Source organism: Lonchura striata, chromosome 3 (genome assembly GCF_050655825.1).
Source record: "Lonchura striata isolate lonStrDom1 chromosome 3, ASM5065582v1, whole genome shotgun sequence".
Classification (NCBI taxonomy): Eukaryota; Metazoa; Chordata; class Aves; order Passeriformes; family Estrildidae; genus Lonchura; species Lonchura striata.
In genome coordinates, this window is record NC_140705.1 from 70,569,414 (window position 1) to 70,596,804 (window position 27,391).

A 27,391-nucleotide genomic window follows, 5' to 3' on the forward strand; every position below is an offset into this window, starting at 1 on the left:
GTTCCTAAGCTAAATAACCAAATCTGGCTCCCACCATATAACCCCAGTATTCTGTGTCAATATCAAATTAAAAACTCATCTCATAATTTAATCAACTAAAACAAAACTGAGGCCTGCATTTCAGCTTCATGTCTTAAATAAGCTGCCAAACACATTTTTCTTGCAAAAAGATGATATTGCCTTAACTACAGTAAAATTGCAATGATCTAGTTTTCTTATGATCTTCTGATCATCTTTTTAATTTTCCAGCCCAAAAAAAGTCTTCTTGCATATATTGGTTTTGTTCCAATTAAAAATGAAAACAAAAACTGAAGCCTACAAATTTTCCTTGAGGAAGAAGTTATGTTTTCCACTGTAGTATCTAAAAATATTGCTGGAACAGAAAGGATTTAAACCCCTGTACAGAAGGCAAAGGATACTCTTGCTGTATCAATGAGTCAGACCACAGACAAAGCAAGCAAATAAAAGGGTGTCACAACAACAGTAGCTGAACTTAAGCTCAAAGAAAGGAGTGTGCACAAGACAAAAACGGGAAGAGGATATTCATCTGACCCTGAAATATAGCACTGCTCAAACCTGTGCAAAGAGAAGAGTTACAGATGTAATCATCCAAAGAACAGGAATATTTTCATAAATACGTTATAACATCTATTTTATATATAAAAGCATTTAAAAGCATTATACATACATTATACAGGATAAAAATAAGCAAACTGTATCTGAGGGATGATTTAGTGATTCAATTTCAATGACAAAGACGACAGCACTATTAATGTCAAAATAATTATTAAAAATTAATGCACAGACCAAACACATCTTAACAAAAAAATAGAGAATGGTGTATCCTAATCTTTAAGGAATGGTAAACCAGCCACTTAGAGCCTCAGAAGGTAGAAGGAAACAGCTCTGAAGGAATTCAGCTTCTTATAAACTTTCCTTATTACTAGATGCTATAAATAGAGACTAAAAATACCTTCAAAATTCTCCAATTTCACAAAGAAAATCATATTATCTGTACTGATTTTATCTAATTTTCATGTCTGTCAAAAATTACACACAAAGGTATTGACTAGCACACTGCAGCCTTTATATTAACAAGCTGCCAGAAAACAAAAGGTTTCTCTTCTTTCATTTGTGTGATTACATTTGAGAATAGCTTTCAATTCCTATCAAATATCCTCTTCTAACAACAGTAACTAGGAGCACAGATTAAGACAGACCAAGAAATAGAAACTTTTTTTCCCCCTAACTATCCCTCCTCTTGGACCATCTCACTTTCTTCCCATCTTTGAAGTTATCCCTTCAAGATGAGGTTTAGAATTTATTTTTGTGACTTTATACAATGCTGAGCTCAATATTGCTATCTAAGAAGTGGCACACAAAAGGAAGCTCCCAAAGATCTATTCATATCAAAAATAATCTGGTTTTTACTTTATATTTAAATATCCTTTCATTGCCTGAAAGGGAGTATCAGAAATAACTCCACAGGGAAGCGTTGCTCAAGCTGCATTGCTGTTGTATGTTCAAGCTGCTGTATCAAGGATTCAATCCCATTCCCCCTCAACATCAATGAGAAACATTCCATTTAATATGCCAGTTCATCATGATCAATGTTTCTGAGGGGAATTCTGAAAGAATTGTAGAAAGGAAAAAAAAAAAAAAGGGGGGGGGGGGGGGGGGCATGTCATAGCACAATGTCCCTGACCAGGTAATAGTTACCATTGACTCCATGATTACAGAAGGCTGATTAATTGCTTTATTATCCTATACTTATTAAGAAACCCATCACCCTTATGGACAGTCCAATACAGTTTTACCTAATTCATCCTTAAATCCAAACACCATCATCATTGCCAATCAAGAAATCACCCTTTGGTAAGCAAATCTCCGTAACACATTCCATATGGTCACAACAACAGATGCAGCAAAGTGAAGATAAGTACTGTTTATCATACTTTTCTCTGATCTTCTCACAGCCTTTCCCAAGACAATGCCTGGGAAAGTTGTGCCTGCAGCTCTCTGTGGCCAGAGAGCTGCTGCCACAGGGGCAGGGTGGGATTTCCATAAACAAGCTCCATATGGACATGTTAGACAGTCATTGAAACTCCTTATTATAATTTTTCATAAGTGTATTCTGCATTTTGAGAAAAGTAGAAGCATCATCTTACACAATAATGAATCAACAAACTTACCGAAGATCAGCAGCCCAATGCAATGTTGCCTGAACTTGGGTCATGAACCTGTCCAAAAAACTGCTAACAGAGGGATGCCTTGAAGGAAGCTGAAATTTTAAAGAATTTCTCTCCTTCTCCAGTTCTTCCAGTTTCTCTCTAAATTTATCAGCTAGAAATTAAATTAAAAAAAAAAAAGTTAAACAATGATGAAAGGGTCCTCTTTTACTGGGGGGGGGGGAGGGCGGGGCAGGGTAGGGGGAGAAGAAATAGTCTATCAACAGAAAGAACAAAAAGTAAAATCCACCTCTCTTCTTCCTCTTTTCATAAAATATACCCACCTGTTCTGCTTAAGGACAAATCAACAAGACTACAATGTAAAACATCAGATAACCAACACGCCAAGCTACTTTTTTCTATGACAAGGACAAAACTGTAGGCTTCCCAGAACTTTAATTTTGTTAGGGCTCCAAAGAATTGGTTCAAAGTTATCATCCATGCTTTTCCTAGAGTAACAGCTGAGATTTAAATTCTAGGAAAAGTGCTACTTTTCACTGCTTCAGTTTGTCTTAAAAATTAGACAGCGGTTACATATTTAAATTTTGACCTCATTAAAATTTTGTATTTTTATTAGGTCAAGAACTGAAGAATCGCATATGACATAGCAGTGTATTTTAGCAGAAAATGTACGTGCAATTACAGCAATTAAACAATTATCACATTCCAGGCTCTCCTGAATTATGCTTAGTTTATCATCAAAAAAAATATTAAACTTTAAATAAAAATAGCAGTAGTCCCCATGACACTACTTTGATTGTACCATAACCCTAGACATTTCTTAGACCACCTCTCTATATGTTACTTGTTTTCTGTCCTTGTGTAGAAAACAAAGGAACACCATTCTAACTACTAATTCTTAATGCAGTACATGTATCTTCTATTGCGCCACTATACCAACAAAATTGCATACATGACAGATAACAAGCCTGCCATTCAAGACAAAACACCTTTGATGATACATTAGTCAAATTAGAGAGTTTTGAGCTAACCCACAAATGGAAAACCTTTACAGTTCAGTACTCTGCTCATGACCTCACTGCATACAATTTTGTGTGATTAGCAATCCTTTTAACATTTTCAATATGTTACCATCAGAATAGCATCCATCTGTGCTTTTTATTGCTTATTTTCTTTCTTTATTCTCTGAAGGGATTTAACACAAGAAGTTGCTTACATTTGCTGGTTTAAAGAAATTATGCATTTTTACAATAATCTATCATTAGTATTGATCCCCATTCTGCTTCTGTGCCAACAGGGTAGAATAAAGACAGAGACTTTACTAATAAGATGATCTTTTCCCTGTCCCAGCATGGTTCTCCAGGGTGAACTCACTTTTGTGTTGCCATCGGCTTGCAAAATGTCAAAAGGCCCTTGGAATAAGCACCCTAGCCATCATGTACTCATGTGCATACTATCCCTGCAAAGTAGTGGAGGCGAACCATACGTGTGATGCATTTCTCCACAGCTAAGCAGATTCACCCTATCCCTATCACCACATTGAAACTGAAATTTGAGCTGAGTCTCCCAACCCCATATTTTGACCAGAAAAACATATCAGCACTTGCATGCTAATAGGCCACTTGGCATTTCAAACTCAGCCATCGAAAACACCACTGTTAGAAACAGAATAGTGAGAGCTGAAAGGGTTGGCTAGTGACCAATGAGCACTGAACGCCAAACCACATGGAAACACTTCCTTTTACTCACACCATTCACCACTGGGCTTCCTGGGAGTTGTAGCAACCCTCTATAGCCATTTAACGACGTCATCACTGTTCTTCGACATAATTATGCTTAACTGTGTTTGTGTGTCCAGTTGTTTCATCGTTCTACCCCTCCTGGCCCTAGAAACACACTATTTTGGGAAGGAAAACAGATGAGGGAATCAACATGCCAATTCCTTCTCTCTCTCATTAAGTGTTGGCTGCATCCTGCTTCATATATTCCAATCTACACAGTATTCAATTAGTTTCTACTAACAGACATTTCTAAAAAATTTGTTCCACTGGCATCTTATAAGTAATATGGCTGCTCATACCCACTTATCTCTCTGTACTAAATGATTTTTTACCCTTTCATTTTTTCAGCATCACACTTAAGGGTTATGACTTAAGAGACTCCAGCAGCATTGAGCTGAACACTGCAGCACTCAGCTTTTAGAATACTCTCCTAGAAAGCAGACCCATGCTATTTGACCTGGCTGGTATCTTTAGTGCATGGAGAGACCCAAGAGCCTCAGTGCCAGATACAGGGCAGCGAACCATGCAAATAAGGCTCAATCCAGCTTTTAGTGATGGAGAAATCTGGATCAAGCACAAGTAATGGAAATTATCAGAAGTCTAGCCAACAGCATGTGAAAGAGGTAAATAAGCAGGGTTTCTCAGATTAGCAGAGATAAAGACTGAGGTAACTTCCAGTACTACTACAAGCCAGCAAAGCTGCGAAGAAAGCAGTAATAGAATGTTCTCTTAGAACTTAAGTCCTCATTAACAAACCTGAGTTTGTTGGATACAGCGAAGCACTGAACCTAACTGCCAGGGTTAGACAGAAAATCTCCTCCAGTGTTGGTTTTCAGGTCAGACAAATATCTCTCAGGAATACCTCTGGCAGAGTTTAAGGGTTGAGGCCAGAAAACCAAGTGCATTCCCTTGTTTGAACAAGGGAAAGTGCCAGATTCTGTACCTGGGATGAGGCAACCCTGGCCTGGGGGGCACCAGGCACAGCATCACCAGCCAGGCAAGGGAGGGGATTGTCCTGCTCTGCTCTGCACTGGGGCAGCCTCACCTCGAGTGCAGTTTTGGGGGGCACAATACAAGAAAGACATGGAACTGTTAGGTAGTGTCCAAAGGAGGGCAGTGAAAATGGTGAAGGGCCTTGAGGGAAAGGCATTTGAGGAGCAGCTGAGGTCACTTGGTCTGCTCAGCCTGGAAAAGACTGAGGGGAGACCTCACTGCAGCTACAGCTTCCTCATGAGGGGAAGAGGAGGGGCAGGTATCGATCTCTTCTCTGCGGTGACAGTGACAGGACCCGAAGGAACGGCCTGAAGCTGTGTCAAGAGAGGTTTAGGCTAAATTTAGGAAAAGGTTCCTCACCCAGAGGGTGGTTGGGCACTGGAACAGGCTCACCTGGACAGCTTCATGACAGGGAAGCTGTCATGGCACTAAGTCTGACAGAGCTCAGGAAGTGTTTGGACAATGTTCTCAGGCACATCATGTGATTCTTTGAGCTGTTCTCTGCAGGGCCAGGAGTTGGACTTTGATGATCCTTATTACGGCTCAGAATATTCTGTGTGACCTCTTCCACCATATTTCCCAGGATTTTTCAGCCAAAAAGCAGACACAGAAGGCCTTTGCTATTGCTACAGCATCAGACTCATGGACACAACCTTCTTTTACTTTCATTTTAGTGTTTTAAGAAGTTATTCCAACAGAGAGAAAAGAACTTGCTGATAGACTGAGACACCAAAAGAAACCACATGCACTCAGGTATCTCCATTACAAAGAAAGGCTAATACTTTCTATCACTTTAAAAAAAGTTTCTCTCACTTCACTCACTTCTCACACTTTGTCTCACTTCAAAAGAAGTTACTTAATGGACAACTTACACGCCAAAAGCAATCCCCCCTGCATTTGATGAAGTTCTTAAATGAACAAACTTTCAGGTAATCAATACATACTGTTTTACAGAAGTATTTAAAATGAGGCCTAATTCTCTTTATCAGCCTTTTATTTCACTACATTCTGGTGCCAGCTTGCTGCCTTGAAGAGTTCTACAGATACCCTAGACAAAGCTCCTACTTCAGACCAAAGAGTAAAAGTTAACTCTTAAATTACCCTCCACTGTAAGCCATTACTATGCAATCCACTATCACCTGTGTACTTCAGACATCCCACTCACTTTAAAGACAACCCACAGTACAGGCCTGGAAGATGCTGACTAATTGCTGTTCTCAATTAAACAAGCAGCAGTCTGGAAACAGTAGTGCCTCCAAAGATCATGCTTTGTAATAGCTTTGAGTAAAGGAAGAAATTTCCATAACTTCTAATTGACCACGTAAGAACATCTGGCTACTTCTCTACTTTTTAAGTACTCTAACATTGGTTTTATTCCTCCAAAGAAAAGGTTCATTTTATCAGAACTATTTATCATCATTTAAAAAACATTTAAGAAAATCATCTCAGTAAGGACAGGACCTAATTTGCTATGTACTGCACATATTTCTGTTTATTTATGTCTGCACTAGTAAGTGGAAAGATAATCACTCATGCTAGTCTAGAAACTGCTGGACACTCAAAGAGTGCTTCTTCAGCTAGTTCAACTAGGGAAGGTAATTTGATCTTGCTCCACAATTCAGCAAACAACCTCCTCTCTTTGGCCTTGCATCCCCCCAAAATCTGAAGGCCCTAATACAGGATTTATGTAGGATTGATAACCATAACTCACACACTGCAGCTCTAAAATATTTTTTCTTGCCTGCTATATACTTCCAGAAACACATCATCTCCTCACCATTCACTTTCTTAAAAACTTGGAAGGTCCAAGATGACTGAAGCATCTTGTATGCTCAGCACCAAAGATAGCAGTGTATTTTGTAAGAATCAAAGAGTCCCAGGTTCAGAACCAAAGACCCTTCTTGCAGCCTATATCCAAAATCACACACAGTAACTAGAGAGGAGACTAAGGACCAAGGTCCAAAGTGCCCCTTTCTGCTCCTGAATCTCTAATGTCTGTCAGCTAAAAAGACTTCCCTTCTATCCACCAGAGACTTCTCTCTTCTCAGGCTTTCTATGCTTTTGGTCTCCAAAATACATTATAACAGAGAGCACAAAAATTGAAATATGAATTATTTAAACACATACCCCATTTGGTAACTTGAGGAGTCTAATGTGGAGCTTGAATATGTGGCTGAAACAGTTCTGGAGAGAAGACTAGAAAGCAAGGTGTCTACAGCCCAGTTACTAGCACTGGCCTCCTGCAAAATAACTTGCAGGAAAAAATGCACATCAATTAATATCCAAATATGACACAAAAGAACATGCACTGCGATAAGAATTGAAGGCATTACAGGCACTTGGAATACCTCTCTGCTCTTAAGGATAAAATAATTAACCATTTAATAGTTCCAAACATATACACAGTAGAAAGTAAAGATGCTTGACATGCATAAAATGCAGCTTCAGATTACTCTTAGATAGTCGAACAGCTAGCCCTTACCATGTGCTGTCTGGTCATCAGCAGAGAGCAAACTTTTCCACCTTCCATTTCCTACCATGTGGAAAACAGCAAAACAAAGCCACTGCAAAGTCAATCTGCACATCTGGGCAAGGCTGACTCCAAGAAGTCATGGGGCTGGGGACAGATACTACTGAAGCAACTGGAGAAACAGAGTTATGCCTACCCTACTGACTGTGTGGATTAAAAGAAGATCATCTGCAGAGCAAAACAGTTCAGTATTGAGGCTCCAACATTTGCATTTCAGAAGGTCCTACTTCAAACTAGGTTTAGTGCAATGCCATGGATCCAAAAACAGACAATTGAACCCCTCTGGTAGCTCTACAGCACATCTTCAGACTTTGTCTCACCTGAAAGAAAACCAACCCATTGTACTACAAGACAGCTCTACAGTGCAAAGCAAAGCATAATAAATGGGACAACTGGGAGATTCCTTCCAAAGGCTCATGCACCTAATCTGAACTAAAATTATATTTGGGCCGAGGTCCATTAAATACATCCAGCAGTCAGTGGAAAAAGCAGTTCCTGGGAAGGCCAGTAAGCAGAGACTAAAGCTTTCCAGACAAGGCTATAACCCTCTGGGTACCACAGCCAAACATTCATGTTCAGCTCATAAAAAGGTAGAGCAAAATGCAAATGTAATTTTGTAATTATGGGCAAGTGTATTATCCACCACTTAACTTTTTCCATTCCAGTCAAAAAGGCAACTCTGTGCAATTTCACAGTCCAGCTCTGCTCCTGAACTATCAAGACCACCTTGAGGAACAGTGGAACAAACCAAACTCCTGGCTGCTGAAAACCCTTTGGAGTCAGAAGCTACTGCTACAAAATTCACCCTAAAGCAGATGGCCAAAATCTGCAGGAGCTACAACTCCATAATTCTTTGGTTTATGTGTATTACTCAGCTATTTCTCACTCTTAGTACAGAGTACAAACCCTTCTAATTCCTGCTGAGATGCTCTGTTGATGGTTTGTTACCTCAAATGATGGTGCTGTTTAAAGTTAAAAGACTAGCGACCAGAAGAGTATGAGAAAGTAAGCCTCCTGCATTCTTTGACAGTCTCAAGGTACCAGCATAACCAAAATATCCAGGAATGACCTAATGCAGCATTTGATGCCACAAGCTCCCCCTGCTGCAGTCAGCATCAGCTGCCTATCCTCAGATTCCTTCTCCTTTCCTAGCAATGAGACACCACTATACATAAATCAGGTGGGGGAGGAAAGGGAAGGAAACCTGGTACTCAAAATAGTTCCTTCAAGAGAAGCAATGGAGAACACTGTCTATAAGATTTCTTAAGAGGGAGGACAGCTCAAGCATGCTCTCTGCTTCCCTGCAAGCTCTGCATTTTCCACCCATCAGTTCACACCAAATACAACCCAGGAAATTGCTGCCTCCTTAAAATATATAACATATCAGAATTTAGTGTACTGAACATCTGTGTTGCAGCAGAGTTGGGAAGTCTGAAAGCTTTAAAATATACAAGAACAGACACTTATTAGCTGTTATTACAAAAGGAAGCATGACACATTGGCAGATATTTCCCTCCTCTAATTTATATTGAATTTAAGAGCATTCATTTAGCATTGAACAAAAAGCTACATTCTTAGATGTTTTAACAGATGCTTCCTCCAAAGCACACCACCAAGATTTCCACCTACAGCTTACACCTTCAGGTAACACTGGAAAATATATCTCCCCAGTAAGAAACTTCTCCCCAGAAAGTCACTAGTGCAAAGCTTGGGGTAGATTTTTATCATAAATTTTGACCAGTGCTCCACAGCAGCAGTGTGACTGACAGGCTGTCATTCAGATCTGTGATGTGTTCTCTGCCTCTCAACAACAACAGTTAACAGGATTTAGGGGCACAAGCCACAGAACTCCATGGGTTTTGTGACAGTGCAGGTGCAGTTACTTTCAACATCAGCAGGAACATAAGCAAGAAGCAACAAAGCCCAAAGCACACCTCTGGGAAATTTGGGGATTGAGAGGAAAATATCCGAGTGCTGACTTGGACAATTAATCTCTCTAGTTACTTGGCCAACACTAGAAAAATTTTGCTTTCTCATGCTACTTTCTCCTCACCTGGCAATGATGTAGGGTGAACTATCCTCACAGCTGCCATTTCTGGGCTGAGTTTAAGGGCATCAGGACTGTTTGGATAAACTTACAATTTCCTGTAAAATGACTATCCTGAAAGGAAAGTAGTTATTATTTGCCACTAGCATCTCACAGAGAAGCCTCCAATGGAGGTTCCAACTGTACCAGGCTCAGACAAGGGGGGGTAGTGGGGGAAGAAAACCTACTCCAATAAATTTACAATCCACAAAATAAATGACAGCCAAAGGGGCAAATGGAGAGAACAGTGCATCAGACCCACATTCTGGGTGAAAATTAGGGGCAATAATTTCAGCATACTAGAAGCAGCTTAATGTCCATTGCTCTTAATCTGACATTTCTGAACAACATTGAGGTTTAATAGTACCTTTAATAGCAACATTTTTAGTATTAGGACCTTCGTAAATATTTCACATTAGAGCATAAACTAACTACTTCCACAATTTCCTAAGTGCAGGAATAACCACATTTTTTAATGTGACTGACAAGCATAACAGTTAGTGAAATAGTGGGCAGTTTTCTATATTACAAAGGTTGTAATTCATCTTTGTAACTGCATGAAAAGTAAAATTCCATACAGTTTCTATCCCCTTCAGTCCTTCTCTTCAGATTTGCTGCATTTGTAAATTCCTTCTAACACCACAAGAGTTCACAGATAGACATGTGAACATTGGAGACATCATTTCTCCTTTAGCCAGTTCACAATACAAATTAAACAATGCCCCACTGACTGTTTGCTGTTCAGTCTTTCACAAAGTTCCCAATAAAATCACCAAGATCCTTACATTTCCAATATGACTTCACAATAAAAATAATTTACAATAACATCAAAAGGGGGAAAAAGCTGATTGCTTGTGCAATTTATTTGATAGCAACATTATTCTGCGAGCAGTGCTGACGGTACTGTCACTACATATGAGATTTTAGAGAAATGAAGAAAAACACATACCGCTGACTCCAGGTCAAATCTGTATCTTTAAAAATGTCAGGCTATGCAGTACAACAGCACAGACAACTATTGTGAATAAAATTGTATTCTGAAAGAAATCTTGCAAGACAAGGAAGCTCATAGAGATCCAAACAAAGCTCCTTGGCTGGCAATACAGCTACTTTTTTTATTGGAGATGGTAGAAGAAAAGGCTTGGTGGGTATTTCCAATCAGTGCAGTTCACATACAAGAACTGTCAGCTGTATATTAATGTCAATTGCAGGCAATTCAATCCCAGTTCACCATGTCCCTTCCCCTGCTCCAGGAAGCTCTAAGCCAACATCCATGTATCTTCACTGCCTCTGAATAAATGCCATGGATTGATTAGAAAACAGGTGATTCAATTAACAGTAAACTGTGCAGTGCTCTACAAATAATTGCATTATATTGTGAGATACTTGTCATTTTTATAAAGTTCTAAATACTCCAGAAAGAAATTTTGATGTGGGATTGTTTGTATCTGGGCTTTTATATATATATATATAAGGATTTTGTAACAAGAGACAGTCAGATTTTGTTGGGACTTTTTCGTACCAGGCTCTATTTAAGCACATATTGTGAATCTAAAATGCTTTGCTCCAGCTGTCAAACAAAGAAAAGGATCCTTTATTATTGCCTAACCTGAATATATTGAGAACACAACCCTAAAGAATACTGTTTAAAAGATCTTATTTTTTTTGTGAGAGAACCCACAAAGTAGCATAGATAACATAAGCAATGTTCAACAAAGGTTTATCTTCATACTTTTAAAAGCCATGTTGCAAAAATGCAGAACAAAGCAGCAAAAAGCCTGAGGCTAAGGAAAGCCAATGAGTAGATGTAGAGTTGCCTTCAGTTGAAGTTTGAAACAAAACAGCACAGATTTTGAAGTGTGGTGTATATTAAACTGTGCTATGTTTCCCAAGGACTACAGCAGGGGAAGAAATCAGCTTGCAGTTCTGTTTAGGCCACCAGCTACAGGTCAACACCATCAAAACAAAAATGCAATTAGGCAACCTTATCTCCCTTCTGTGTCAAGGCATGCTGATGAAAAGGTATAAAATACTATTTCTTATTGATTGACTATTACACACGAAGAACTATAAAGAGAATATAAATGTGTGCATGCAGCCCCAAAGCAATTGCTTGGAAAACTGCAGTGGGGAACTCCATAAGGAAACTTGAAACTTCTAGAAATAAAAGGGGAGAGAGAGAAAATAAAGTCTTTGTGGTAACAGAGCTGAAAAACCCTACATCCATTCATTATGGATGAGTACCTGGATGCCAGAATTTTACTTTAGATTAAAGCAATCTTTTTTCTGCCTCTCTTGTTCCCTGCATTCTCCTTCTTGAGCTCCCATAATACTGCTCAATGTTTGCTTGTATTCCAGGTCCCCTCTCACACATTTAATAGTCTACATAATCTCAAATCTATAAATCTAATTTCACTGTTTTTTCCTTATTCTCAGTGCTCTTCAAGAACTAAACTTTATCATTAAATTGAGCCCACAGCCTTCCCCAAGCACTCTGCACCAGTAGATGCAAAACCAAAAACTGTTTTAAAACCATTTTAAAAAATAAAGGAAAATTTAAAAATAGCAAATGAAAGATGCTAACTTAGCTCGGCCTAGCCACTTTTGCAATTTCTACAATCCATCACTGTTCTAGCACACAGAAGTTACACTGTTCTGCTTTATACAGTAAAGGACATATCCTAAGAAATCAAGCAATAAGAGGAAACAGTTGACAACATTTGTCATTTGTTCTCAGACTATTCTGACTGCCAAAACAAAAAATGGATTACTAAGGTCATCTAGTCCAACCTAACTGCAATAATGAGGGTTATCTTCAACTAGATCAGGCTGCTCAGAGCCCCATCCAGCCTGACCTTCAATGTTGCCAGAGATGGGGCATGAATCCATCCATCACCTCTCTGCACAACCTGTTCCAGTGTTTCAAGTACACTCATTGTAAACAATTTCTGCCTTATATCTAGTCAGATCCAATAATTTCTACCAGGAAATTATTTCTCCAGGAATCAGAATCCAATGGCAAAGGAAATAATTTAAACACAGAATAGCTGCTGACTGTCAATATTTGGTGACTGGTTTCCTGCCCTTCTATTTGAACTTGGCTTTACTAATCAATTCCCCCTCAGCAATTCACAGGTACCCTGACATCCCAGTTTCTCTCCTCATTGTTTCTGCCCCTTGATCCTCTTCCCTTCCAACATCTTCCAGCTAGCATCTGCGTCTCTAGTCTTTTCTTTTCCACAAGCAGAGAAAAAATACAATGTTTTAGCTATTTGACTTGTACCTACAGTTTATTTAGCTTACATATACATGTACTAAGCTCTTGTCTATTTCCTACCTACCATCTTCAATATTGCTTTCCCAAGTCTGTTTGTGGTACCAAAGCATAAACACAAAACAATTTAAATAATCTGGGGCCAGTGGAATTGTAGTTGGATCCTGCAACTTCCTTTGGAAGGTCAAAAAAAAAAATCAAATGTAAAAGCTGCATAACCTTTTCTATTTTTTTCCCTCTGCAAATTAATCTCAAGCACACTTTGCCCTATTGATCCGGAATTTGAAAACATCCTGCATTCCTGACATTCCCAAAATGTCACCAAATTCTGTAAAAAAACCAGAAAGTTTGTGGGGCTCCGAGCAATCCACAAAGTGAACTTCTCTGAAGAAACAGAAGGCTGAACTGGATCAAAACCACATCTCACTGCAAGAACCTCAGAGGAGGCATTTCCTCAGTTCTCAAGCCATACTTCACGTTGACAGCTTCTTATTAGCTTAAGCAGGTTCTTACTGTAAAAAGTACTTGTGTTTTGTTGAGCTGACGACTCAGAGACATGACCTCCCAGAAGCAGATCTCTACCAACACATCACGGCATTGGGAACAGTCAACGCCACCACCACATTCAGCCTGATACAGAGGCTTCCAGAAACAAAGGCAGCAGTTTTGTCAAGATTAGTCTTGGAGTTGCCCAAATTCCACCACAAGGGAAAAAGAATAGAACAGCGAAATACAAGGCAGGCTACCACCCCACACTATGTGAGGCAGGGTCAGAAGATGATGAAAGGCTTAGATTATTTCCTTAAGAAATCCAACATTCTATAAGCAAAGCAGTGTAGGAATATCTCAAAATTCTCTATTTACCCATCCTCATCCATCCACCAGTACTTTTTTAGAATTCTTTTCTGGAATTATCAACAGCTCAGGAGTATTACAGGAAGGAAAACAACAATTATGAGTTGTTTGATTTCCTTATGGGAAGCTGACAAAAAATATGTCGGCTCTACATTGAAAAGATTTACATGAACACATGAAAGGAATTAGCATACTAAACTTCAGCAACATAGGTATATTTTCCTTATTGCTAGTTCCCATAAGCCTCACAAAACACTGGATGCTAACCAAAATATCACAGGAACCTGCAAATTACAAACATAGCATACCAAAATAAAAAGGAAAACCCAGGAACAGCTGTAGGTATAATGAAGTGAGCTCATCTAGAAAGAGTAATTTCTCTTAGTCTACAGTTTCTTTTTATGCATCTATACATACCTACATTTTAAGGCAAAGCAAAAACATCTGGGATACACCATTGGCATGGTTTCATGAAATGGGTTGGTTCTGCCATGCCTCTGCCAGGTGGCTTCAAGTCACACTGGGTATTCTCCCATGAACACAAATTCTACAGTGCTGCATTACCAATAACCTTATTTCTTTCAGCTTCTAGGTCCTCTGTCTGTAAAAACACAGATAGCAACAATTGCTCCATAGGGTCCTCATTAGGCTTAATCAACACCTGTGTGCGATCTTCAGATAAAAGGATAGGTATAATTACACAATCTGAACTGCTCCTTGCATAAGAAATCTTGTATTAACTCTTTCATAATTTGACCTTTGCAGACTGTTCCATATAAAAGACTCTCACCCACTGGAGTCACCTCTTAATCTTCTCATTTCAAAAGCAGATGAAGCCCATCATCTTTCCTATTTTAACAAATGGGATTCTGGTGGGGTTTTTTTGTTTCCTTTTTTTATTTTTTTTTTTAATCATTATTCCCCACCTTCCTTCCTTTCTCATATACACTTCAACTTTTTACATTTACAATATTCCTTTCATCCCAGCTCTGGGCTTCTGGAAGTGTTTTAGCTGTAAGAACAACTCATCAAGCGTGCTGGACAGAGGATAGAGCTGCACAGGAGGAGGTCAGCAGAGGGAAGAACAAAGTCTCTCTAAGGAAGTTCCATAAGTCTTTAACTCTATTTTGGTGCCCTTCAGCAATGCACTTATGAATGAGACAACAGCAGTGACCAACCAATGACAGCCACTGCAAGAAGTCCAACCTCCTCCAGCATGCTGATCCACAGAAGAGCCTCTCAAATGCCCAACCTGAGTGGAATGCAGCAGTGCCAAGGTACCTTCACTGGTCCTCACACTTCAAGCTACAAGACTTGAAAATCTTACATACAGGCTCACTGCCTTACACAGCCTGAGCCCACGAGGTGTCACTGCCCCCAGCAGCATCTCCCTCTGTTCAGAGGAGCATCCAGAGGCAGGAAATGAAAGCTGCCACACCAGTCTGTTTTGACAGAGCCAGGTGGGAAGGGAAAAGGGGAGCAAAGTGGGAGTCTGATGGATGCACAACTGGAAATGGAACCTTGGGAGAGGGATTTGGATGTTGGCATGCTCTCCAAAAGGGGTTCAGAAAAGCAGGTGCTCCAGAAAGGATGAGGGATCTGTCATTTTTATAGGAATTCACATACAAAAGATGGAACATATTTCAAGTATGATCTTTTGTAGACCCTAGAATTGCAGCACACCAGATCCAGGTTCTGCTTCCAGCCTCTACAGCACATAAAGTAAATGCATTAAAACCTGCTATCTTTTGTGGCATGCACTAGCTACCAATGAAAACTTTGCAAGAAAATAGTTTTATCATACAGCCTCACATTAACTAATCTCTACCTTCTTTCTTTTGTAACTTTTTGAGTTACAATCAAAAAGCATTGCTACACTAAGGAAAATTGCTATGAATTTCACTCTATGCCCGTACACCCACACAACCTATTTTATCATAGCAAAATAAACATTTCTATCCAACCTTCCACCTCAACTCTGTCCAGCAGCATTCCCTGCTATTGAAATTGTTTGAACAGATTGTCTTTGAAGTAACAAATAATATGTTAATTTGTCTGTTGTGAACAGCAACCTCTATAAACACCTCATTTTTCCCCCTTCCAAATATCTCCTGCAATCCAACAGAAGAGACCTGAGCTGCTTTCCCCTCCCACACCCATTGAGCTCCTTTTTACTTTACCTCAACAGACAGCTTAAGAGGAACAGTGTTAAAGCATGTAGATCAGACAGATGGCATTTGTTGCTCTTTCCTCAGTCCTGATACTCAATGGCTTTAAAAAGCCACAATAATTCATTACATAAGTAGTCTCAGGTAGATCCTGAGCGCCACTACAACTTTTTTTTATCCATTTTGGAGGTGGAATTATTTTATTTACAGGAAGTATAAAAGCCTTCCACCAGAGCAGAAAGAGATACTGGATTAGCACAAGACACCTGAAATAACTGACTTTTGGTGTTTGCTTTTACATCTCTCCTCAACAAACACAATCTTCTACTTTATTTTAACAGATGTGAAGAGCAGCTGGCATCTGCACTTCCTAGCTGGAGCACTGGGACAGGATGATTTGGTTCTCATTTTATGGTTCCCTTTATGCTATCTACCACCCTCGCTCTAGAGCGTGCTTACAGATCCGCACTCCTCCCCACAACCAGAACTTCTGTCTTCCCAAATTATATCTTGCCAATATTTCTCTAATATATTAATAAATAAAGCAAGCTGTTATACACATACACACGTGTGGCCAGCCTCTTGAAAGACATGGTTTCTTTGCCATACATTGAAAACTGTTTATCTTTTATTCCTCTTTTCTGTTTATAAAACAAATAGCAAGATTAAAATACAGAAAACCATTGTTATTTGTTTACATATTAATGCCAAAATAAAAAGATAAGCCAATAGATTTTACTCCGAAATATCACTGTTTGATAAGGTTTACTGGAATCTCAGTTAAATTTAGCATTCAAATTGCAATTTAGGCAGCAGTAATTTCTAAGCAAGATGTTCCTCAGTGATAAAAGACATGCAAATGACTTTTATCACATTATTTACTAGTGGCTCCACATTTCCACACATAACTGCTTCCAAACAATAAGCTCCCGTCAAGTTAGTGTTCCATCAAGTCTGTCAATTGCAACTCATTTGGCACTACAGGAAAAGCTGACACATTGCATAAAGGTCAAGTGGAAAAATGTCCCTTCCACTACATCAGTGTCTAGATTGGAAAAGGTCACTCCATCCAATAATTGCTACTACAGAAAATAACTTTGTTGTAATCTACATCATAAAGGGAAAAAAGAGTTCAAGTACTTCATTTTTTCCCAAGACATGACAAACTAACATTACTGTCATTTCATGACTGGAGGTCAGTGGGCTTTGGATTATTTAATTAGAACTCAAAGAACTGTAGTATGGCAAGTGATGATACACCCATTTTATGGACAGCTCACCTGAAGCAGACTGAAATAGCTTGCCTAAAGTTAAAATAGCAAAATGCAAATATGATTATGTAGACTAAAACAAAACAAAGCAAAAAAGGAAACCTGTTGTGCATTTGGGTTTTTTCTTTCTTTTAGCTCCTTATTCCTGTCTTATCAAAACCTTTTTCTTCTTCTTAAAAAAGCAGCGCTTAATAATCTGTAACATTGCAGTATGTTATAAAATATAAAATTAACATAAACAAATATAGCAATTAGCATCAAGTTACTTTAATGCTGGATCTGAAATCCTAAGGTTAAGTGATCAAAAGCCCAACCTACACAAACACATGACCCTTGTCACCCAGGGAAGCCTGGAGTAGCACTGTGCAGTGATGGAAGAGAAGGGAAAGGAACATGTTCAGGTTCTCCTCATCTCACTACATCCTTCTACCACTTAATTCATACATGACTCAGTTTATTCTCAGCTTCCATTACTTACAAAAGATTAAAAATTCAGCACTATTGCTTAAGATTCAGATTCTGTATCATCAAGACAAGTTTGGAAGAAATTTGGCAGTTACTGGGAAGAGTGGTAGAAATATTTTGGAGTCAACTCTGAAACAAGCAAAAATAAAATAATCATGCAGTCAGTGTCATGACTGTAATCACTGGGTTTCCACATTTACTGCAAACAGGTTAGGTCATATTAGACTTTCCAGATATTAGTTGAATAGAACTAAAAATTGCCTGCATCCTAAGCAAGCTTTAAATTAAAACAAAAATAAATAATATTCCATTGAAGAAAGTCAACCAGAGACAGCTTCAATTCTGTCCCTAAGATACACAATAAACATTAACTACCTGAATGCTTCCAGAATGAGATAAGGGAAATTAAATCACCAGTAAGAACAGAATCAGGCCATCCTGTCAGTAAGTACTCTAAGGGACACAGTAACAGGTATCTGAAGCCACGTATCCCTCATTCAAAGCATTATTGTTGCTCCATTAAAAAGAGAAAATCCAGTATAACACAGTAACAGTTATCTCCTTTCATAGGTTTTCACTTCCCCAGGGAAGAAAAGGCTGGGAGCTGGCAAAGGGACAGGGTGGCATTCTTCAGACCTCTTCACTGCCACTTCAGCTGCCACATGCAAGAATGGGAGTGATGTTTGTTTTACCCTCTGGCAGGTTTCCTAACTGTGTCAAATTCAAGTAGTTATTCAAATATACTCAATAACAACACTATCAAGACCTTAGAAAGCCACAATGGTTTCTTCAGTGACAAGCACAATAAACGATGGCAGCATCAGAATTTTAAGCTGCAAGCAGTTGCAATAAAGAAAACCCAAAAGAAAACAGCTTCTCAGTAAGAAACAGAAAATATAACTTTAAAGTTTTTTTTAGGCTAATGAAGCACTGTTGGGTGAATGCTCCTCAATGTGTAGATGTTTTACCTGTAACTGCACTGACATAAAACAATATTCTGGAGAACATCACCCAGCACCCCCATTCTGGAAGCAGTTATTTGTTTACTTGGAAGCTTCATCAAATAGATGAATACTGTGTAAATAAAATTTGCCCTTGGCTAGCTGTTTTCTATCTGAAAGCTTATGGCTCCAGAACCTAAATATAAAGTAACTGCACAGGCTGAAGTGGTTACATAAGCTTAAGTTGCAGGAAAAAAAAAATATTTTGCTTTATAAAGGGCCAAAAAGAAAAGTTTACAGATGCTACCTTATACCTTTGCCAGCACAATAAGTACATACAACAAAACATGGGCATATTACACCAGCAGAAGAAACCAAAACAATCTTGAAGTGACAAGAATTGCCAGACTAGATCAGACCAGGGTCCACTCAGCACAGGATCCTGCCTGCAGCAGTGACAACAGGATGTTTCAACACTTCAAAGAGATGGAGAGAAAAGCCTACAGGGCAGCCTGCCAGCCTCTGCAATACTGCACCCACCTCTGGTGCTGGGAAATCCTACAGACCTATTTCAGCAAGCTCCAGGAATTACCAGGCTGCTATGTCTTATATTTAATGCAATTATCCAATGATAAACATTTAGAAATAAACTCTCAGACAAAATCCCTTCATGCCAACTTTCAAAAAAAAACTTTCCAGAAATAACTTTTTTAAACACATTTAGGCAGAAGGTAAAATCAGGTTCAATAGGCAGTGTGTCAAATACACAAAAGAGTATAATAAAAAATGCAACAAAGTATTTTGCATAAAGTTTCAAAGTACAATTCTAATGTTATTCTTTAAAAAACCTCCTATTGAATACTTCCCTCTGTACAACTGCCTTATCTCCTACATTATATGCCAGTTACTAAGCTTCACCAATGATCAAAAGCCTTTGTTTCTAAAAAGAAATCCTACAGAAGAGAAGTTCTCCCTGATGCCACATCATTTGCACTGTCATCACATTCACCTTCTTCCTCCACTGTTATTAAACAAGATAATTAGCATAAAAGTAAAAAAAAAAAAAAAAAAAAGTGGAAATAAATTCTGTTATAAGAAGCAAAAATATCTCTTGTTCAGTTCAGGCATTCCTGGTCATTCCATCCAGTTTCCCAAATTTTCCTTTGCAAGCTTAACCATGTCATGTTAAGTACAAGAACAAATCATGATTTGTTCTCGTACTTAACATGACTCTTTAAATTGCTTATTGGCTAAACAAAGGGTTAAGATACTCAGATATTAAGACATCCTCTAGCCCTGTGACTTCTGCTTTCTTAGGTTGGTTTTATTTCTAAATCAGCATCTGCTGGGGCTGAATTTGCACAGTAGGAGCCCTGGCAACTCCCCAGGGCCAAGGTTAAGGCAGTAAGCAAAGAACTGCTGGACAGCCCTTTTGCAGGAAGGGATCCCAAGCAGAGTACTTCTAAATGAACAAATACAAAACACCAGAGGACAAAATCCACCCAGAGACAGCAATTCTGACAGATCCACATTTCCCACTGCTGTCGCCCTGGTAATTAGCACTTCCTTGTCCATTGTGCTCATCCCCACAGATTGTAGTAACAAGCAGCTGCTTATGCTTGGAAGTAGCTGAGCAATAAAGGAAGAGGCCACTCAATTACTGACCAAAAACCTAGCACAGCAAGAGCACCACCTGCACAAAGATTATGCACAGGCAGCTCAGCACTGAACACATCATAATACTACGAAACATAACCCAAATCTACTGGATGTTTCTCAAACAGATATTTGAGGCCAAATTAGGTTCTCACCAATTGAAGGAAGCGGAATCAGTGATAGAATTCCAGGTTGGAAAGTGCCTCAGGGATCACCTGATCCAACCTCTCTCAAGAGACGCACAGTCTAGACAAGACAGCCCAGGACCCTGCCCTAAGGAGATTATTCCAATGACTGATTGGTCTCGTGAAAATTCTCCTTGCATCCAACTGGTATCTCTCTAGGAGTAATTAGTGCCCAAGATTCCTTGCAAAAAGGGACTCTCCATCTTCTTTGTAGCCATATTTTAAATATGAGAACATGGTGACAAGGTCTTCCCCTAAGCCTTTTTTTACTAAAGGCTGAACAAACCCAGTTTTCTCAGCCTTTCCTCACATTGAGGGCTTCCAGTCCTCTGGTCATCTTTATGGCCCTTCTTTGGATCCTCTCCAGCCTGCCCACATCTTTTTTTGTGTAGCAGGGACCCAAACTGAATTCAGGTGTGGCCTGACAAGTCCGGAATAAAGTGGGGAAAAGCTGTAAAGCAGGACAGTCATGAACTTCATGAGAGTTGGCAGTGCTGAAACATTCAACTTTTTGACATTACCCTGAGCTCCCAAGAACATTCTTTGATTGGAAATAAGCATGGCACCAGCTTCATCCTAACCTTCAAAAGAAGTCTGCAGCAGTTAGTTAATCTTGGCTGAGCAGAATATTAACATCAAGGAAGTCTCTCTATCTCGCTGTTGCAAGTAGGTTTGGGTTGTTGCTTTAAACCCCTTTGCATAGATAGAAAGGATCACTGGTACTTTTTGCGACTTCTAACTGACCCCAGTATCATTTGTCTACTTGCTTGGAAGCCAAGATGATAGGTTTGTGTGCTACACATCACTTCAAAAAAGATCTCCAACTGTCAAGAGTCAATTGTCCTGCAGATGAGAACTGAGAAAAAAAAATCTCGCTGCCGTGCTCCCGCCCCGGTTCCCTTTGTCTCAGCCCCGGCTAGCTCTTCTCTGGGGCGAGAGTGGGCGATTGAGGCACCCTCCGCCGCTCCCAGCTGGGGTTTGGAGAGTGCCTTCGTGGGTCCCGGGCAGCGCTGGCAAGCCTTGCGGTGGTAAATGAAGAGCGGATCCTGCTGGGGGCTAAGTCCGAGTTTATTGTAGCCCAACGGGGCCAAATATCCTAGAACGGTGCCAGCCAACAGGAACAAGCACAAGGTGCTTGCACTGGCTTATAAACTGTAAGGGAGGGGTATCCAACGACCAATGGGGATAGGGATAGGGGGTGGCTCCGGGATGGGGGGATATGATGGGGTCCAATGGGGGAAGGATATGGGGGGAGCCCCAGGTCCTCGCCCAATCACCCGGTGCCCTGAGTAGAAGCTTCTGGATGGATGGGAAGGGGCACCGAGTGATAGACAAGGCACCGGGGGGGGGTAAAATGCCTCTTTCAGGGTGATGGATAGATACTGGGAAGGCGGGAAGGGAGGACAAGGCGGGAAAACTGGGGATAAACCAAGTTGCACACGGGGGTACAAAGGAATAAACCAATACATAATACAGGGATAATAAAACATATACATAACGCAACTCCACATCTCGTATTTCACTTTTTTTTTTTTTCCCAAAGGTTATCCAGTCTATTTTGGTAAAGGGAGCCTTTTTGGTTGCCTTTCAGGGCTGTAAAAATGCTTTCTTTGCTTTCCCAAGGGTTTTTAAAAAGTTCTGCATTCTAGGCAACATTCAGCAATATTTCTTTTAGGTAGGCATTGGAGATAATAGGAATACTGTGTGCTGTTGCATTACAAGACAGATTAATCTTGGATATTAAAAAGGACTTTGATAATTCTGGGCAGATATATAATTTCGTAGTATAATTTTGTAATGGAGAGGGGAGAAGCAATTAAGATTGCGTAAAAAAAAAGCATTAAAAAGAAGACACTCCTTAGATGTAATAGGCATCAACCATACATACCTGAATAACCAGCCATCCAAACAACTCCTTAGATCTTCCTACAGACAGAGAAATGTGTACCCTAAAGGCATCTGCCTTACATGAAAAAAATGCAAAAACCCCTCATCGCTCTCAGCTAAGAACACAACAGCTTCTAGGATCCTGCCCCAACAGTGGGGAAGGCACACAAGCCACTGACCTGCCCACTTCTGTTACAGAAAGAACAGATTTGGGGAAGTATAGAGAAGGTCAGGCAGCACACTGGACTCTAGAGCAGGGAAGTGGGAGCACAGAAGTTTACTTTTCTAATGGAAATAGAGGAAAGGCTGCCTCTTAGGAAAGGGAGAGCCAGGTGTGTTTGGAATCAAGGAGGGCACACTTCCCTGAAGAGCTAATTTTCCATCCCTCCTAACTTTAGAAATCAAAACTGATTTTGTAAGCAAACAGTTCACTATTAGTTGTTCTTATCATTCACTCCAAACAATTACAGGTATTGGCAAAGAGGTTTCTATTAGGGAATTGTACATTATAAAATAAAAGCAAGGGAAAAAGAGCTCCTAGACAAATTAAAAGCAGGCACAGCGTGCAAGGCAAACTTGGCCACTGATTCAGAGAGACAGGAGAAACAATGCTGTTTGCTTGCATCCAAGGGAGGCCAGGAAATGTGGCAAACATCACTGATGGCACTTACATGGGGGTACAAGAAACTCCCAATTAGAAGCATACATGGGGGTACAAGAAACCTGTCAGAACAGGCCTGTTAAACTTCAAGTTTGCTTCCTTCAAGCTGTAGCCCAGGAGATGCTTGTCCAGCAGAACCAGCTACATTATCCCCCTGAAGGATTCCAGCCCTCACATGACCTGCACCTCTTGAACTCAGCACAGAACTGAGCACTGACTTGAACAGGAACTAAATTAATTGTTTTTTCCTCATCTGAGCAAAAGCACCATTTTTCAGGACACTTTAACCAGCCAAAAAAGCTTTGTTTCACTGTTATTGACATCATGAATATTTTTTTCCCTACATTCAACAAACAAGTGTAGCACAAGTAAAGAAAGCAAGTCAAGTACAGCTCAGCTGCTTTGCTGCCCACACTGTTCCCAAGTAACTCCCATCTGTTTGCACTGGTGAGGCATTAGCCATTCACACACAGACAGGCAGCCTCGCCTTCTCCTTTCTTGATTAAAAAGGAAAGGATTTCTTGTCTTTTTTCTTTTTTTGTCTCTCTGGGAGAAGCAATAACAATGGGATAGTTTCAGCATGTAAGGCTGCTCTTATATATTCAGCCTGAGTGGGTCAGTCAGTCCAACACCTATAGGTAGGAAGAGCCTAAATATTTTGAAAGCAGGAGCAGGGCAGAGAGAAACACCTCCTGTATAAAGTAAAGGATAAGTTTGCTTGTTGAGTGAAGTGGTAACAGTGCATGACATGGGGAGTAAAGATTATTGGCTTCTCTGACAAATTTCTCTCCTCCTTCTTATCTGGAACATCATGATTGTTTTCAAAAATGTTCCAAAAAAAACCAAAAGTAAGAGCCATTTAAATGAAATAACAGCATCCTATGTATTCCTCATAGTAAGTCCTGGGAGTTACAGGTGGGGAAATAAGCACCTGAGACAAGAAATATAAAACTACACAAAACTCAGGACTTCTCCACGCGCAGACGTGAACAGATTTGTGATGGCAGAATAATTATATCAGAAAACCAATCTAGTAGCAGTGCTTCTACAGGCACATTGCTCTGAAACAGAATTAAATTTTAATTCTGAAGTAATTCTACTTTGGCTTTTTTCTCCCCCAAATAATTCTTTTTATCCTCCTCAGTATCTTCAGCATTTCTTTCCCTGGAAGATCTTGTCATTTTACACAACATTATGAATTATTTTGGGTTTTTTACACACAGATGTTGAGTCTTCCTACCCTAGGTTCCACAAGGCAAGTGACATAGCCTGACCAGAACCTATTTGTTCAGAACTCCTCACTATTTTCATTATTATTAGACAGCACCAGAATAACCAGCTGTTAAAGCCTACCTAGAAATGAGGCTATTTCAGCTCTTGCTCAAAAGTGTTTTCTCCACCACATAAAGGTAGTAATTAAAATATTTCAAACCAACACCCCTGCACTTCAATATTAATTCAAGTTTGATTTTAATTACAGCTGTGTACTTAAAAGAGCTGAGCTTTTTGTTTTATTCCTTTTGTTCTTAGAAAGGCCAGGACAGCAGATTCTCTGTGAACATGGGCAACAAAGCATGGTATTTGTCCTGTGAATACAGAGCAGCAGGTAACTGCTTGTACACGTTCAAAGGAGGTCAGAGCCAGTGTAGCTTCCCTAAGTCACCAGGGCTACTTTCTCAAACCTCTAAACACAAGAACTCAGCAGAACTACTAATGGGCTATTAAGCTTTCTGCTTCCAGTTCACCAGTTCTACTCTTGCTCACATTAAGGATTGAGAAATCAGTTCCCCTTGAGTGGTATTTGATAGATGAGGACTTTTCAGCAATAACTCTACTAGTAGGCTTTGCACTGTGTTATGGGGTACAGCAGTAACCTTTTCTCTCTACATTCCTATGTACTCATAATTAAGAGAGCCATTTAATTTCAAATTACTCCCAGTTAGAAAGTTCTTGCTGTCACTCAGGATTCAGACTGAAAAGAGCCCAGCTTCAGCCCAGTGCAGAGGTGCAGCTAAAAGTCTTCCCATTACATCACATGCTTTATTTGCAAAAAATGCAAAATACATGAGGGCATTTAATTCTCATTTGATAACACAAGGAAAACTCACAGGTTGTATTGCTTGAGGGAGTTTTAAACATGTGTTCCACTTTAAAACTATAAAACTCTTAGGACTAAAAAAAATTTGGTTCAAAAACAGATAAAGTAGAATTAAGTTTCAGATCTGAGCTGATAGTCACAACTATATTTATATGCTTTTTTTTATGCCATTCTTCATTTCAAATTATGCATAACTCTAGAAGCAACAGATCACTGGTGTGACTGCATGGCTGATCTTCACCTCTATATAAGGAAAACTGAAGCTGAAAAAAAAGCCACACCATTTAGTGACACCAGCTTTTCCACCTGTGATTTCAGAAGACCTTTTATTAGCCAAGTCCCTCCACAAGTTTCTAAAAATACTTTTTATGCCAGCAACATTTCTTTTGCTGCTATTGGTATGCACAATGGGAAATTCCAAACTACTTGCTTTTGAATTTCTAATTTTCTAGTAAATGATCAGTATTTCTTTTTCATAAAAAGAAATCCTTCCTAGATAGCGATTGTAGTTATCTATATGTTCTCTTGGCTATTCAGATTTAATGAAGCAGGTAAAACTGGTAATGTACTTGACATTATCAACTACCAACTGCTAAAAAGTACCAAACTGATAGTTTCAGAGAAGCAAGTATCATATTCTCACTGTGAAGTTTCAAAGGCAAGCATGGAGTCTACTGATTTGTAAAGCAAAGCCAGAACTGTCTTTTCCCCTCACACACACCATAGCACCACGCTATTGCCTATAACACATTCATCACAGCACCACAAAACAGGCAGCACAAGGCTGGTACTGCTAACTAGTCAGCCAGGGCAACTAGTTAAATTAGAACAGTAATACAAACTTTCAGGCATGAAAACTCTTCCACACTTGTGTGTCTAAAAGCTTGTCTGATTATGGTGAAACTCCTAAAGATATTTCCCTGCAACAAACCTTGTCTGGAATTCACGGCCCTGCAAAATCCTGCACTGAGAACGAGTGTATTTAACTCCAGAAGGCAAACACCTATACCCATAGCTAATGACTAACCTCATTTACCTCACAACACAAAAGGAAGAAAACAAAGAAAAATCTCCCATATATTTTGCACAACTGAAATCCTAGAGTTAGGCAAAAATGTTACAAAACACATTTGTTCAAGAGTGCCTAAGTAGTGAAGTGATATTGTTACTCCTGTCCAATTCGAGATGTCTCCTGTGTGTTCTCAGCAGTATAACTCAAGTCCAGGAGCTTTGCAGAACACATCAGTTAGCACCCCTCTGCACCATGACCCTTGAAAGTTTCTTCAGGCAAGAGGCAGAAGCTGAATCTGAAATGTAGCTATTGCAATTCCTGATCTCAGAACAGCCTATTCTTAGTATAGGGTTGGATATAAGGACAGCATATAAACATTTTAAGTACAGTACATCATGAAAAAAATTAATCGGATAAAAACCCACTCATTTCTAAGCAGGTCTTATTCTTGAGACCAATATCCCAAATGCTTCAATATTTAACACACTCCCTGACACTGGTGCAAGGCAACAGCACATATAAACCCAAATGTGTTTTGTTCTATACTTCCCCTGAGTTTCTCAAAAAGCTGAATGGCCTCTGGAGAGCTTCTAGCAACTCCAGGGTTAAAGCCTTTTCTCCAAGATGTTATTTCTCCAGGGAGTAATTAGCAGGGAAGCATATGGGGCACATGGCAGTGCCAGAGGCACACACAAATGAACACCCACAATAAGTGAGATCAATAGTACACTCTGCCGTGCTCTAAGCAAAAAAGCCTGTGCATCTTTATTTGTGTGTGGTTCCAACATCGTCTTGGAACTATGCCTCCTGAATCACAGCACCTCACCTTGCTTTGTTTCCAACTTTGCCAAACATCGAACCAATTCAACTTATTAATTTCATCTACTTTTTTCACACTTTAAAAAAATTTCAGCAAGCACAAAGATGTCCCCGTCACAGGAATCCTGACTGGTTAAATTAAACTGCTAAGCAAGTTTAATACTCACATTACCTGATATCAGTTTGGATGCTCCCACAGTTAGCATCTCCTATGGCCTCACTGTCTTTTTCCAACACATGCTATTGTATAAGAATGCTAGGAATTTGAAATTTCCCCACTTGGCTGTTCTCATTAATGCTTACTGTCACAAACTTATCACTGTACTAAGAGCACTAAAATCTCCATGAAACACCCTACTTTTTACCTTCTATAGGCTAATAATTAGAAAGAAACATATGCCAAAGGCAGGACAGTGAAGCATCAGAGAGCACAGACACATCTGCAGAACTGTGAGCATAGCCCGGCATGGGCAGTTTGGCCTAAACAGGTGGACACGGAGGAGAGGAGGGAAATATGAAG

The 27,391-nt window shown here is 39.6% G+C and overlaps 1 protein-coding gene across 5 annotated transcripts in view; it reads right to left on the reverse strand.

The window, feature by feature from the left end:
- DISC1 (DISC1 scaffold protein) overlaps window positions 1–27,391 on the reverse strand; it is a 228,949-nt gene that overhangs the window by 171,863 nt on the left and 29,695 nt on the right. For all 5 annotated transcript variants that reach the window (XR_014954297.1, XM_085576797.1, XM_085576796.1 and 2 more), the window contains exon 4: window positions 2,193–2,343. Coding sequence is in view for 4 of the 5 variants with exons in the window: in XM_085576797.1 (XP_085432923.1) it covers window positions 2,193–2,343 (151 nt within the window). In the remaining variant the exon portion in view is untranslated. The remainder of the gene's footprint in view (window positions 1–2,192; window positions 2,344–27,391) is intronic.